Genomic DNA, 16,446 nt, shown 5'->3' with positions numbered 1-16,446 from the left:
TCATCAAAAAACCAACAAATAACAAGTGCTGTGAAGAAAAGGGAACCCTCACGTACTGTTGGTGGGATTACAAATTGGTGCAGCCACTACGGAAAACAGTATGGAGATTCCACACAAAAATAAAAATAGAGCTGCCATATGGTCCAGCAACAGTATTTCGGGTGTTTATCTGAAGAAAACAAAAACATTAATTTGAAAGATGTATGCTCCCTTAAGTCACTACAGCATGATTTAAAATAACAAAGATATGGAAGCAACTTAGGCGTGTCCATCAGTAAGTGAATAAAGAGGCAATCATATATTCAATGGGCTATTAATCAGCAAAACAAACCAAAAACCAACAAATAAAATCTGCTATTTGGGACAAAATGGATGGACCTAGAGGGCATTCTGCTATGTGAAATAAGTCAAACCACCCTTGGCTTGTAGATGCATCACTCCAATCTCTGTGTCCACCCTCATGTGGTGTTCTTCCCTGTGTCTCTGTCTCTCCCCTTCTTACAAGGACACCAGACATAGTGGATTGAGGGCCTGCCCTGACCCAGCATCACATCATCCTAAGGAATGACATCTGCAAATGGCCAAATTTCCAAATAAGACTACATTCTGAGGTTCTGTGAAGGACAAGAATTTTCGAAGGACACTATTTAACCCAGTGCAGTCAGTTTCATTAACATTAAAGAAAAATAATTCCCATATTATACACGTCTAAAAATAATTGATGAAATAGATGAAACACTGGTCAATATAAGAGTGTGATCTTTTATTTGTTAATCAGATACTTGGATGGGAACGTACCTTTGGAAATCTCTCTCATTCATAAATACAACTTCATGCAAAGAGAAACTTACAACATTCTTTAACAAAGGTCCAGGGGATTGATCTAGGTGCATTCATTTGTTTCTAATTTGAGCACATTGTTCCCCAGAATATTTTCTAACTCTGATTTCAATGAAGAATTGTTCAGATTTGAATAAAGCCTATAAAGTAAAAGCAGTAAACAAGCTTTAAAACTAAAGTTACATATTATAGAGGTACATAAAGTCAGTCTAAGGTAAACTCAAGTACTTAATCTTCTGTCCATATAGTTCTATTGATATTTTATTCACTTGGAATTGCCGATTTAGAATCTATCATCATAACTGATAAGATGAATCTTTCCTGTATAGTGCTAAAATAAACCCATTAATCCAGTTTTGAGATGCTGTTTCTTCTTGAGTTGAACTTTCTGTGTCATATTAATATTTCCTACATTTTCTTAGTGAGAAAAAATGCTAAATATCCTCAATCTCCACACTTATGTACTATCTATCTATATATTCCATAATTTCTGGTGTTAAGCCATTCAGGTGCGAAACTGTGAGGAAAAACTTGAAGGGTCAGACGATTCTGACTTTCTCATAATTTGATAGCTGCTCTAAGCTTGGCTGAGCGTCCTCTGGGGTTATCCTGCACATCCTGATCTTCCGGGGTAAGTACCTTCTTGTGTATCAATTCCCACATTAATGGGGCCCTTCCTATTGACACCCCTTCCTTGTGTTCATGACCTGAACCCAGTTGTGACGCTTGTGTCACCTTCTGTCTTACACTTAGGTTAAATCTTTCTGTCATGCTTATCCCAAGCAGGAATCGTTTGACAATGCGATCCTCTAGGGAATGGAAGGAGAGAGCAACAAGACGACCGCCAGGTCTCAGGAACTTCTGCGCTGTCTTCAGGCCTGTGTAAAGTTCATTCAGTTCATTGTTTACAAATATGCGAAAAGCTTGGAAAGTCTTGGTGGCAATATGGGTCGATCGTTGTAGCAAGTCTTTTCGTGCATAAATAGCAGAGGGAGGAAATGCACCTATAAACAGATTTTGTGAAAAATAGGAAAAGAGGACAGGTAACGTTAATATTTTCCACGGTAAATGTTCTGGGTTGTGTATATATTTAAAGAACTACATTTCCTTTGAAAATTGTAGCATTTCATCAGTCCTTCCCCATTTTATTTCCCAGCATTTTAACAAGGCTTAAAACTAATGTGTCAGAAACATCTTTCATAACTCATAAAAGAAACTGGAGTCAAATAGGAGCAGAAACGGAGAACTCGCAACTACAAGATGTTCAGTGTCACTCCCAAATAGTATAAATAAAGAAAATTGTGCCTAGCACATTATAATCAAACCCTTCTACAAGCAAAAGATGAGAAAATCTTCACTACAACACAGAAAAACAATACATCACAGAAAGGAGAACAAAAATATGATTAACAGCTAGTTTCTCATTAGGACAACAGAAGCTACAAGATACTGGAACTATATTTAAATTGTTGAGGAAAAAAACTGTCTTTTAATAAAAGACTATTCTAAAATTATTCTTCAAAATTAAAGCTTCAAAGACATTTTCAAATAAATTAAAAATGAGGGAATTCATTGCTAATTGGTCTGCATTCAATAAATGCTACAGAAATACTTCAAGCTGAAATAAAATGATACCAAGTGATAACTTGGATATACAGAAAGTAAAATATATACATATTCTCTTAATTTCTTTAAAAGACAGAACACTTTAAGTAAAATTATAACAATACTTTTGGGTTTATAATATAGATATAAATAAGTAATGTATATGGTAGCAATAGCACAAAGGATGAGAGTAGGTAAATGGAACAATGTTGCTGCGCGCTTCCTCTATTTTACTTAAAATTAAATTTGTATTATGGTCCCTGGAGCAGTCAATGAAAATAATGCAAAGAAAGCTAATAAGCCAATAGAGAATAAAAATAATCTACAAAAGTATTGTTTAACACAAAAAAAGGCAAAAGAGAAGAACAGGAAAACAAAAATGAGACAAAGGGAAGACAATTAGCAAAATGGTAGATGATAATTCCAAATACAAAAATATTTACATTCCATATAAATGCACTAAATAGTCCAATAAAAATGCAGAGATTGTCTGGCTGAAAGACAGTAAGACCTAACCATACATTGTCTACAGAAATGTACTTTAAATATAAAAACATAAATAAAAGTAAAAATACATAAAAGGCTGTGAAAAGATATACCATGTAGACAGTAAACATGAAAAACCTGGAGACACTGTATTAACACTAGACAAAATAAACTTTTAAAAGATAATTACTAGACCCATATAGGAACATTTCCTATCAAGAAAATGGTCAAGACAGCAGGAAATACATTATAGATCTTCATGGACCAAATAACAGTTCCAAAAATTTAGTCATCCCAGAAAAAGGCCTACATTTATAAAGGCAATTGGGTTGTGACCAAGCTGTCAAGTTAATTCAATGGAGAACAGATTTTCAATAAAAGTGAGTATCTTTAAGAATATGAACTTCAACCCCTACTGTAGTACACTAAACACAAAAATTAATTCTAAATAGATCATAAACACGAGAGTAAACACTAAAACCATAAAACATATATCTGACAAAACTCTCTTAGCTGAAATATATAGGAACTCTTACAACTTAATAAGTCAAATTACTCATTTGAAAAAAGGGCAAAATTTGAAAAGACATATTGCAAAAGATATAAAGTAGAAAATAAACATATATAAAGACATTCAAAATAATTATTAGTCATAGAAATGGAAATTTAAACCACAGTGAAATTCTACTACACACCCACTAGAATTGCTAAATCTTAGGAAGATACAAACTACTGAAACAGACTCAAGAAGAAATAGATAATATAAATAGACTTATTATGAGTGAAGGAATTTTGTCAGTAATCAAAGTCAACTTATAGAGAAGTCCAGGCCCAGATGGTTTCATTGCTGAATTCTGTGAAACACTCAAAGAATTAATAATAATACTTCACAAACTCTTCCAAAAAATTGAAGAGGAGAAAGCACTTCCCAGATTATTCCATGAGGCCAATTTGACCCTGAAACTAAAACCAAAGACATCATAAGAAAATGACAGACCAGTATTTCCTGTGAATATAGACATAACAATCCTCAACAAAATACTGGCAAACCGAATTTAGCAGCATATTAAAAGAATTATAGACCATGACCAAGTGGGAATTATTCTTGAGATGCAAGGATGGTTCAACACATAAAAACTGATTTATGTAATACATCACACTAACAGAATGAAGGGAAAATAACCACATAAGCATACAACTGATTCAATAAACACACTTGAAAAAATTCAACATCCCTTCATGATAAAAGCACCCAAAAACCTAGGAAGAGAAGAAAAGCACTCTACCATAGTAAGGGCCACATCACACTCTATGATGAATGGCAGAAAGCTTTTTCTCAGAGATCATGAATAACACAAGGATGTTCACTTTCACCATTTCTATTCAACATACAAAAACCACTTGTGTTTCTATACACTAACAATAAGCAATCCAAAAATAAAATTAAGAAAACAATTCCATTCAAAAATAGCTTCAATAAGAATTCAGTTAAAGTTAGCAAAAGTACAAAGCTTATGCTATGAAACCTATAAAAATTTTTGAAAGAAAATGTTTAAGATAGAAATATGCCCAAATATATCTAAGTTTCAATGCAATCTCTATCAGATCACAGCTGACTTTTTGGTACAAATTGACAAGCTAATTCTAAAATGCATATGGAATTATAAGACAGAAGAGCCAAAATTACCCTGAAATATATATAAATATATATTTTAGGAGGACTCACACAGATTTCAAAGCTTACTACAAATTAATAGTAATTGATATAGCTTGATACTGGCACAGCAATAGACATAGAAATCAATGGAAAAAGAATAGTCTTCTGAACAAATGGTACTGGGACAACCAGATGGTTCATAAAAAGGATGGAGTTGGACCCTTAAATCATACTCAGAAATTAACAAAACAAAGACCTAAATGTGAGAGTAATAACTACAAAAATCTTATAAGAAAGCACAGAGATAAATTTTCATGACTTAGAATTTGGTAAAAGTTCTTAATAAAAAACACCAAAATCACAAGCAACAAAGAAAAAATAGATCAATTAGACTTCATCAAAATTAAAAACATTTGTCCTTCAAAGGACACCATCAAGAAAGTAAAAAGACAACCCAAAGAAATTTGCAGTCACATATCTGATAATGGATTTGTATCTAGAATACGTAAAGGAAGAAAATTACAAAGTAAAGATGTATGATACTATTTATATAATATTTTAAGACATGCAGATCAAAAACAGTTACACTGCATCTAGTTTTCAAGATAAACACAGAAATGTTTATTTTTAAATGTCAATAAATATAATTTTTCTTAGACTTACCCCCATTGGCATACAAGTATGACACTAACACATAATGTTCAATGAATTTGTACAGGATTTTCTATTTGATTCAGGGGCCCATTCCTAGAGACTACTATCCCATAGAGAAATCTTTCCAGTCCAGCTTTCCTATGAATGAAGATCTAAAAGCACGACTGCAATCCTGGTACTTGAGTCTCTTTAATACGCTTCTTATAGCAAAGTAAATTATACAAGCTGGTAGCTTAGTTCACATTTTAGTGCTCCATAGTAAACCCAGTAGTAAAGTACATTAACACACAAGTGATTAATCTTCTTGGGGAACTGGATCAGAGAAGGGAAGAAATCATGGACCCAGGAGTTGAGAGCCTGGCTGTCTAAATTAAACCACATCAGGGTTATGGGTTCACTCTTTTCTCTACAAAAATGACTTTGCTGAAAGGCTAGAACATGTTAGACACTGGGGAAATGATCGTCCAACAACCAGGTCTCTCAGAAACAAAATGTCAAAGAGCTGAAGAGAGAAGTCAGCTTCTTGCCATTTGCTATTCATTTTCTCCATTTTCCAGAGAAAGATTTTGGTCACTGAGGAATATGTTTCAAAACATTCTAAGGAGTTGAACAAACATGCAACTCTTCACATTTTAGAGACTGAATTTAGAGGACACTTGAGGAAGGTTGCATTCCTGAAGACCTTGTATGATTCAATCCTTGCATAATTCAACACACATTTTCTCAAAGGAGAAATGTAATGTAAAATACATTTTAATGTGCATGGATCAAGTAAAATAGGAGGTAAACATTCATGAAGCACAAGGATCAACAAACACTGTAGGATATTTTTGCTTTAATTCTTTGTAAAAACTTTTTCTTAACACTATCTAGCATTTTGTAGAAATTAAAAGTATGGCTCATCATGGTAATTGCTTAGCTTCCTTTGCATTTTTTCGTATTTCAAACATATATAGGGGCAGGCAAAAGTAGGTTTGCCTTTGTGAGTACATGAAACACAGAGTGTATTCTTATATTATTATTTCTTAATTATTGTATTATTTTCCATGTGAACCTATGAACCTACTTTTGCGTACACCTGTGGTTTTTAACAGAGCACTGAATTAGCTATGCCTGGCTATGTGTTAACTAAATTGATGAAATAAAAGAAAGGCAGAGAGCTTAATAAATACTTCTCTGATATTATCATTAAATATATTTTTGAAAACTAATGAAAATAGGAAATGTTAAAAGAACAACATAATGTCTGAAATTACCAGAGAAGTTCTAATATAAACAACAGTGGTTCATTTGACATGACACAGTATGGTAGGCATTTCTGTTTACCAGCTAAAATGGCACCTTCCTGAGGCAGTATAAAATTATAGTTTATAATTCATTTAGCCAGCTAACAGTGAAACTATAAGACTCCCGATTAATTATTTTAATTGAGGGAATCTGTTTTTATTTCAAAGTATTCACATAAAGAGAGACTTTATTAATATTTTATTTAATGTAACTTCAAGCTTACATAATTCATATTCACACGTACATTCACACTATATATGAATCTAGAGCTGACAGATTACTACCACTGTGATCAGACAAGCTTTTCTTTATAAGGTCTAATTAGGTCTTGCCAATGCTATATCACCAAGAAAGAAAAGAAAAGCTTTCATTCACACTGAGAAATGGATGGCCCTGAAGATAATAGGATAGCTCCAAGCCAAGAAACTTCTTCTGGGCTTTCTTGCCTTTGTTCAGGGAATTCTAATCTAGACTACGTCCACTGGGTTTCCTGAAAAGAATTTCTAGGTGTGGAGCTGTCAACTTCCTCCAATCCCACCTTTAGGGACCAGGAGGTGACAAGGAACTGCAATGGGCAACATGCTTTGTTGACCTTTTTGTGCTGCTTTGGGGATCAAAGGCACAGATAGGTTTAATTTCCAGGGCTCCTGTTCCTTTATACTGGCACTTCTGTATCTGTAATTTATAGGAAGAAAGGTTCACAATGCAGATTTTGTAAAATGAAATAAAAAAGAAAGTGCCCATCAGTAGCTGAGTGAATAAAAAGCTGTGGGACATTTACACCATGGAATATTACACAGCTGTAAAGAAGAAGGACCTCATATCCTTTGGGACAGTATGGAAGGACCTGGAGAATATTATGCTAAGTGAAATAAGTCAGGCAGAGAAAGACAAACATCACATGATATCACTTATATGTGGAATCTAAAGAACTTAATAAACTGATGAACAGAACAGATTCAATGTCACGGAAGCATAGATGAGACTGACGAACGTCAGAGGGATGGAGGAGGGTGGGTGGGTGGAGGGGGAGACAGTAACCAAAGAATTTATATGTGTATATGCACAACCCAAGGACACGGACAATGGTGGGGAGAGGGACTAGGGATGGGATGGGACAGGGCGGAACAGGTCATTGGGACAAAACAGGGACATCTATAATATTTTAAACAAAAATAAAATTTAAAAATTAAAAAAAAAGAAACAAAAGAATAGAAAATAGTATATGATAATGGAAATTAAAGTAGTAAAAACAAAACTCCAACTGGCAAATGTACATTCAGGAAGACAAAAAAAACAGCCTACTATTACATATTAAGTAAGGTTCTTTGTTTAAATTAGAAAGTTTAAAGACAATCAGCAAATGACCTGCGTCTCTCAGGTAGCAAAATGGGTTTCCTGTGAAAGTCACTGGTCAGAGAGTAAGGGACAGAGTCTTCTCAGGTATACACAGAGTAGGTAGGGACATATGCCTACATGTAATCAGGAAAAAATAAATACTCCAGATCCAGTGCCTACCCATGTGCTGGACTCTGAATCAGGCCCTTGAAAGAAAATATGAATAAGGCCTGGCCCCAGCCCTTGAGGAGCTCACTGCTTTGCAATCCTTCGTCACCTCTTCCTCATCTCCCATATCCTGTTATCAAAAATAGAAACTGGTCTCTGCTTTTCAATTTCCTGAGTTTAATCACAGAATCTTGTATGGCTAATTCATCTGATTAAGGCATCGAGCTAGACAGAAAATATGGACTCACTCACCATTTAGGCCATTTGGCTTGGTCCGGAGACAAAGCCTTTTTGTGCTTTATAGCCTGTCAGTGGACTTAGTTACCATCGGGCCCATGTACATTAGTTCGAAGTGGGTGGAGGTGTGCCTACCCCTAGTCCAGCACTTACAACACTTTACCATAATTACTAGTCTGCTTGTCTGTCTCACTCACTTGACTCTGATCTCCTTGTGAACAGGAACTATGTCCTATTCAATCTTATATCCCTTGCGCTTAACAGAGAAGCTTATGATTCTTAACACTGACTGCACAACAGGGTCACCCATGGAGCTTTAAAAAAAATAAAGAAGCCTGGCCCTGGTCCAGACCTACTGAATTAATTTCAGGGGTTTATCACACAGGAATCACTGCTTTTAAAAAGCTTCACAGAGGATTTTGATTTGCAGCCAAGATTAAACTACTATAGTAAACACTTGGTAAAAGATTGTTGAAAAGATAATGAATAGATAATGAATGGGAAAAAAACACCTAAATGGATAAATGATTAACAATCCAGAACCATTACTACAAAGAGTTTCATTCACATCATTGGATAGATAGATATATGAAAAGTACAATATTTAGTCACATCAATGAGTGACTAAATGAAGGCATAATATTTTAGCCACAGAAAACATTATGAACAGATTGTAAAATTAATATCATAAAATAGGCCCCATCCTATATCCTACATTTTGGCCAAATGTGATTGTGGGTACAAAATTATAATTTTAATGGGGCAATTGAACTCCCAAATTTGCTAGTAATTTCATTGTCGCAATACAACTGTTTGCATGTATTTAATGATACTGATAGGGAATTTCCTCAATGAGTAAATCATTTGACATGCAATGGAGAACATGCAAATAATTTTAACCTGAGGAAATGCAAGCTTGCAAGTCCTTATTATCTGAAATGAGCAAATGGGCAAGGTGATCTTTATTTTTGCATATATCTTTTAAAGAATAAAATAAGACGTAAGAATATAATGGTAAAATTTAGAAAGCTATGTTTTTAAAAATTTCATAAATATCTTCAGTAACTTAAGTACATTTCCCCCCAAGATTAATGCACAGTATTGTTGAGATTTTATTATTATTTCACTTAATGCCTATAATATCCTAAACCACAATTTTTCTCAGTTCTTCAAAGTACCAGAATTGTTCTCCTACTGCTACTTTAAAATCGCAGGATTATGTCAGTAAAACTGATGACAAAAGGAAATTAAAAGCTAATATACATTTAATAGCAAGATGTTTTCAAGTTAAGTACAGTTTTTAAAAACGAACATTGAAAAGTAAATGTGCATTAAATCCACTATGGGGTACGTTCTCGTTTCAATACCATTTTGAGACATTACCTGGCACTTCACTCACACTAATGCTGGGAAAATTAATGACGTAAGAGACCCTAGCTATTCAAGAAAATTGTAAAACTGTTCTACCTCATTAGAGGTGCTCAATTCTCACATTCCAGATCAGCTTTACTGTTGTTGGTACTTTTTTAAGTTCTTGACAGTTTCATGCCCTTACTCTTTCTCTCATGCCCGAAAACCTGACAGCTCTGTATCTGGGACGTGTCCAGAATTTCACCACCTCTCACCAACTCTACTGCTATCACCATAGTCTGAGCCATTGCCATCTTTTCTACACAGACTCCAGAATGATACTCTTCAGACAAAAATTAGATCATGCCATTGCATTGTTTAACACCCCTAGTGCCTTCCTATCACACAACATAGAAACCCAAGTTCTTACCTTGGCCAAATGTCCCTATGTCCCATGGCCATATGCAGCCTGTGCTTACTACTGCCTCCATTTCTCTGACCTCATCTCCTGACCTTGAGCTCTGAGAGAGAAAGAAATATCCATGCAAGAGAGAAACACTGATCAGCCGCCTCCCATATGCCTCCTGACTGGGGATCGAACCTGCAACCTAGGTATGAGCCCTGACCAGGAATCGAGCCTGACACCTTTTGGTGTATGGGACGATGCTCCAGCCAACTGAGCCACCTGGCCAGGGCAAGATGTTTTTTCTTTTTTCCTATCACAAAAAACACTGTAGTAAACATGAGAATAGCACATTTTAAATTTCTGAATGGCAGAAAAACTTGACAAAGTAAAAAGTCACAATCTGTGAAAAATATCTGTTTAACTATACTTGAACATGTGATAGTAGAATTAGAGTTAGTTCAAGGGCCACTTATGCCCATTTAAATTTGGATCAATATTTCTAAATTGAATCTCTTTTTAAAGAGATTATACAATTTACTTCCATCAGTATATGAGAGAGTCCATTTCCCCATATCCTTGCTAGTACTAGAAACTATCACTTTTTAACCTGACTAGTCTAATAGTAGGCAAATGACAGCATTCAGAATCTGAGTTTCTTTGGCAATTAGCAGAATTGGGCATCTTTTGAAATCTAATGGCCACCTGATTTCAGCTATGAATTGTTTTAAAAAACCCTCTGTTCATATTCTTAATGTGATGTGGATTTTTCTTTATTGATTTGAAGGAGCTATTTATAAAATAAATATATTAACCCTGTCTCTCTCATATATAGATGCAAATATTTTTCCTGGATTGTGACTGTTCACTTTGTGTAGTTTTTCTGCCATATAGAAATTAAAATTTTCTATATAGATTTTTTTCAAGTTTTTTAGATTTTATCAAGTTTAGGAAGGCTTTCCCTACTCCAAGACTATAGATAATCAATTCTATGTTTTTCTGGTATATTTCTGGTTTCATTCCTTACATTTAAATATTTAATCAACAGGAAATTTACTTTTAGTGTGGTATGAGGTAGGGACCTAACTTCATTTTTTTTTTTAAACTACATAGCCAACTGTCCTATTTATTAAATAGTATGTTCTTTCCCTACTGATTTGAAGTGCCACTTTAATTACATACTATACACTTTTATATGCAAACAGATTTGCTTCTGAACTCTCAGTTGTGTTTCATTGATATATTTCTCAATTCTCCTGCCAATACCAGATGATTCTTTCTTTTGATTTTCCCAGGATATTTGGCTAAAAGGTAGGATAAATCCCTCTCCCGCCATTATCTTTCTTTTCAACTTTCCTTGGGTATCTCATATATTTATTATTCCAAATTAAAATTAGAAACAATAACATATATAATTGTAAACCTTTTGACTGGAATTGCAGTAAGTTTCTAAACTGATTTGGGTAGTTGACTTCACCTAAGTCATGGTCAGGCTTTTCTAAGTACTGTTTATAACATACAGATTTTAATATCCCTATGGAAAAGTGTAAGAAATGGCAATATTTATAGTAAGACAACATGGTGTAAAAGAAATGGCACTAAACTTTAGAAACACAAAACTAGGTTCATTGATCAGGTCTTTTACATTTTTATGGCTGTTTAATGTGGGGCAGTAACACTTTTGAGTTTGTTTCCCCACTGGAAGATAAAAAATTCTTCTCATAGGATGATCATGAAGATCAAATAAAGAAAATATATAGGAACACCTGGCATATACTTGACATAAAGTAGTCACTTTAAGAATGCCCTTCACGCCCAGCCGGGCATGGCTCAGAGGTTGAGCGTTGACCTAGGATCTAGGAGATTGAGGTTCGATTCCCGGTCAGGGCTCATGCCCGGGCTGCGGGCTCGATCCCCAACGACTCTCTCATCATGGGTGTTTCTGTCTGTCTCTACCTCTCCTTTCCTCTCTCTGAAATCAATAAAGATATATTTAAAAAAAAAAAAAAAATGCCTTTCACGCATTTATTTACTTACCATTTGCAGTTGTCAAATGGTACATGATGAGGGGATTGGATATGTTAATTTGACGGAAGGCCAAACTCATTATACTTTCATCCTGGACTAACCGAGTAGGAGGGATAGAGGGCCTCTGAAATCCCTGAGGCATCTGAGTCATTGATGCTTATGGAATGTAGGCATCAGACTAAAATACCTCAGCATCTAAAATGAAGCGCAACATTTTCCTTATGTACAAATTAGTGGTGAACTTCTAAGTTTACACCATAGTATTTAGGCCTTAGAAGTATGAAGATCTAGCATGGCATAGAAATGAGATTTTTTAGTTTGCCCTTGACTATTTAATAACTGATGGTAAAAATTGTAAGAACCATGATTTCATTAACCTAAATCTTCCAGATTGCATTCGCCCAGCCAGGCGATTATCTTCTACAATTAAACTTCCAGATTTCTGTTGCGCCTAGCTATACAACTTGTATTCTGGCGTTTTAATCACACATTTTTCTCTATTCAATATGGAGCACCTTTCTGCAGTTTTCTTTCATAAACAAAGTTCCACAAGGGTAAGTTGCATTTGTGAGTCATTTTAAACCATGCACTTTGTTTTCACAGCTCCAAAAACCCAGTATATTTAGTCCACTTATTACATAAAAGGATCTGAGGCTACTAGAAGTTGTTTAGATAAAAACTGACACCAACAATATTTGGTAAAATTTGGTAATTGCATCCTGAATACACAATTCCTTCATTTAGCCAGTACTTATTATACACAATGTACTAAACACTGGGGATTAAAACTTTTATGGAGATGTAGTGCTTGCCCAAGGAATTCAAACCCAATAAGAATGATAGGTAAATATCGAGGAAAGGGCTATAAAGAAGGATTGTACGCACTATTTAGGAAGCTAAAAGGAAAAAAGAGAGAGAACTTTGACCCCGTAAAGACAACATTTCCCAAACTCCTGTCTGGGGAACACTGGCCCTGTGAACTACAGCACCTTCCGCCACCACCGCAATGCGCCTGCTGTCGGGTGAGTTTGGGGAACGCAGCAGGCCCCACGCACCTTCCTGAGAGCTACAAGGCCCACGGCGGGGACACTCACTCCCGAGACAGCTGCTTAGGTTTGTTCACCTAGAAATCCTACACTTTTTGAAACAGAAGCTTTTCATTTTTAATAACCATTCCACAGAATTTGTTTTCTGGTTTAAATACTTGGAAAAATACTGAAAGTAGGTTTTGTGTTCGTTTTCCAGGCATCTTAATTACGTCATTAAATCCCTATAGCGGTTCTGAGAGGTAAGAAGTAAATATCCTCATTTCCATTTAAAGATGAAAAACTGAGGGGTTAAATGTCTCTTCACAACTTCTCAGGCGTCAAATGGAAACTCAGCTCTTTTTAACAAGAAGTCCACCCCTGTACCCCCTTTTTTTGTACTACAGAGTGAATCTACTTTCCCAGAAGAAAGGCATAACATTTCTGACTAGTTCATCCAGGATACACACCCTGGGAGCCCAGTTCTTTTAAAAACAAACAGACTTATTTTATCAGTTTGTAATTTTCCAGTTTCCTGAGGATGTTCTTGACTTTTCTTGTCTTTAAGTGTGCCCAAAACAAGGCACCAATTTTAAAATGGTATGTTCACCAAACCATATCGTCTCCTTTTTCCTGATTAGAATTTAAGGAAGTTAAGATGAAATCACATGGTTTAGAGTGATCTCCAGAAGCTCTGGTTCCATGTCTGGTGTTTTATGTAACAATCTCATTTTCTGGGAGAAAATGAGTGTGGAATCTTTACTCGAAGCCTGAATAGCCTTTTACTGAGAGATGCTGTAATGGAACCCAAATCACTTTGCATCAAGTTGCAGGAGTTTGGCTTTCTCTCCACGTTTCCCTTGGGGAGATGGGCATTGTCAGGCCTGGAGACTGCACATCTGGTGAAGGCGGCAGCTGCCCTGGTCTCTTACCCTGGGAACGGTAATGAATACCTGTGCCTTTTGTTCTTTTCATTCTATTGAAAATAACGTACTGTTAGCTTGGGTTATTAGACTGTGCATTTGTCTCTCTTTTTCATCAGTTTTCTTGATAGTGGATTTAAAAAAGAAACAGTTGCTTCTGGTGCCATTATCAAAAGACTTTTGGGCAAGTACTGATTACCATTTTTTGATTAAGACTTTAGACTCATCCAGTGAAGTATGTACTGGGCTTTTCCTGATGCACTTGCTAGGAAGGGGGCCCTTTACATATGCTTTTATGTTCTAAAAAAAATGAGTGCTTAATATTCTACAGCTAAACAAAATGAGGGACAAACTTGTGTACAATGAGGAATACGGGGCTCAGGGGGCTAAAATCTTGGGAAATTAAACCCAGCTCCTTTTATTTTCTTTGAAGCTTCTTGAGAAAAGTTGAGAGAAGACTAAAAGATTTTCCATACATTTGTTATTACACATTTCTTGTAAACACACAATTTTAGCAATGCCAGAGCAGTGCTCCCTGCTCTCATCCCCAGTCTAGAATGCTCTTCTCTCTCTACTTACGGTTTATGTACACTCTTCCCTAATACTCACTATGGTGCCATCTTCTCCACGAAGCTTTTGCAAAGAACTTTTTGTACATATTCCACTGAACTATTTACCACTCTACACTATTTGTCTATGAACCTCTACTAGGCTGTAAAAGTCCAAAAACCTTTTCTTATTTTTCCTTTATCCCTATTCCCAGGTCCAGGGCCTGGTGCACAGTAGCTGGCAAAGGAGAAAAATCTACTAAATAAGAGGTACTCTTCTAGTTTCAGACAAAGATCAAGATGTACCATAAACAGTATTGTGAAAGTGGAAATTCCCAAACTCCCTGAAAACTTTGTAAGATGCTGTGTGTATGTGCAGTCTTATGTGGAGATACTCAAAGGCTTCTATCAAATTCTCAAATACACCAGGGGATCTAGAGTAGGTGAACTCCTGGGGAAAACATCAAGTTCAGTGAGTTTTCAGCTTACAACATATGACCTTTAATGATACCACTGCATAAGCCTCTATTTCATTTGGTTATGTTATGTCTTGCAATCCTCACCTGCGGATATTTTTTCCATTGCTTTTCAGAGAAGAGTGGAAGGGAGGAAGAGAGAGAGGGAGGGGGGAGAGGGGGAGAGAGGGAGGGGGAGAGAGGGAGGGAGAGAGAGGGGGGAGAGAGAGAAAGAGAGAGAGAGAGAGACATCGATGTGAGAGAGACACATTGACTGGGGCCAGGGATCGAGCCTGCAACTGAGTTACAAGCCCTTGGCCAGAATTGAACCTGGGGCCCTTCAGTCTGCAGGCCGAAACTCTGACCACTGAGCAAAACCAGCCAGGGTCATTTAGCTATGTCTTGTCGTCCTTTTCTTTAACTCCAGGAGCACCATCACCACTCAGCACCATCAGAATATAGGCTGAGAACCCCCTTCATGCATGACAGCAGAAGTTGGAAACTATATCAGAGAGCACTGTTTTCCTCTGACTCACCAGGGATTTCATATTAAAAGTAAGAGAAAACCTTGCTTAGTAACAGTCTGCACAACATATAATAATAGAACACAATTTGTATGTGGAAATGGTAAGATAGATTTCATTCATAAAAAAACCACCATGCTTCTGGCTAGACGAATGACTGGAAGTCCCAGAGAGAAATTATCATTTTTAGTGCTGGGACACCCTTATGCTACTTACACTTTTTAAAATTTAATACATTCACATGTTCAAATGTATTGAGGTTTTTAAGCTTGTGAATGAAATTAGCAACGTGCTGTGGCTGTCAACGTGATGCACTGCAATTCCCCCCGAGTGGTAAGGTTTAAAAATTAATTCAGCTCTCACACCTGTTTGCCAGCATTCGTCTGCTGAATTTCCATCACATTTAATAAGTCTCTGTGACGCAACTTGTGTCCTTTGCCTGGGCTCCTTTAATATAGTGTTAAATTCTCACCTATCTGAAATTGAAGTAATATTACAAATTTCAAACTGTTAATTAAAACCTGTGAGCTTGAATCGTTCTGGATAAAATTGGCTTTACTCTGTGAGGTTCTTTTTAAACTTCTTCGGAGTCTCATCTAATCCCTAACTCCCACCAGGTTAAGTCTGATGACAACATGATCTCACTATGGGTGGTTGAGGCTTACAAATCCTCCTACATCAGGGAAAAAAATCAAGTTGTAGGCTTGAGCAGAAAAGGTAACAAGGAGCATTACCTGCTGAGATAAGAAACATGGCCCAGAATTAAAGGAAATAATTGATATTTTTCATACATTATTTTTCAATAAAATTAACTCTATACTACCTATCTGTTAAAATGCTAAGCACAGATGAGACAGCCTAAACTGAATCATGATTCCTGTTACCTGTTTAGTGGTCAATATTAAATTTAATTATGGA

The 16,446-nt window shown here is 36.0% G+C and overlaps 1 protein-coding gene across 3 annotated transcripts in view; it reads right to left on the bottom strand.

Moving 5' to 3' along the window:
• Positions 1 to 58: 58 nt before the first annotated feature.
• METTL15 (methyltransferase 15, mitochondrial 12S rRNA N4-cytidine) overlaps positions 59 to 16,446 on the bottom strand; it is a 134,882-nt gene continuing 118,494 nt past the window's right edge. For 2 of the 3 annotated variants that reach the window (XM_016206163.2, XM_016206164.2), the window contains exon 6: positions 59 to 1,844. In XM_016206163.2, the coding sequence (XP_016061649.1) occupies positions 1,399 to 1,844 (446 nt within the window). In that variant the 3' untranslated portion in view covers positions 59 to 1,398. The remainder of the gene's footprint in view (positions 1,845 to 16,446) is intronic. The other variant, XM_016206166.2, reaches the window with a different exon arrangement.

The sequence above is a fragment of the Miniopterus natalensis genome, chromosome 11 (genome assembly GCF_054644295.1).
Source record: "Miniopterus natalensis isolate mMinNat1 chromosome 11, mMinNat1.hap1, whole genome shotgun sequence".
NCBI classification, from domain to species: Eukaryota; Metazoa; Chordata; class Mammalia; order Chiroptera; family Miniopteridae; genus Miniopterus; species Miniopterus natalensis.
This window is presented reverse-complemented; position numbering and strand designations above follow the sequence as displayed.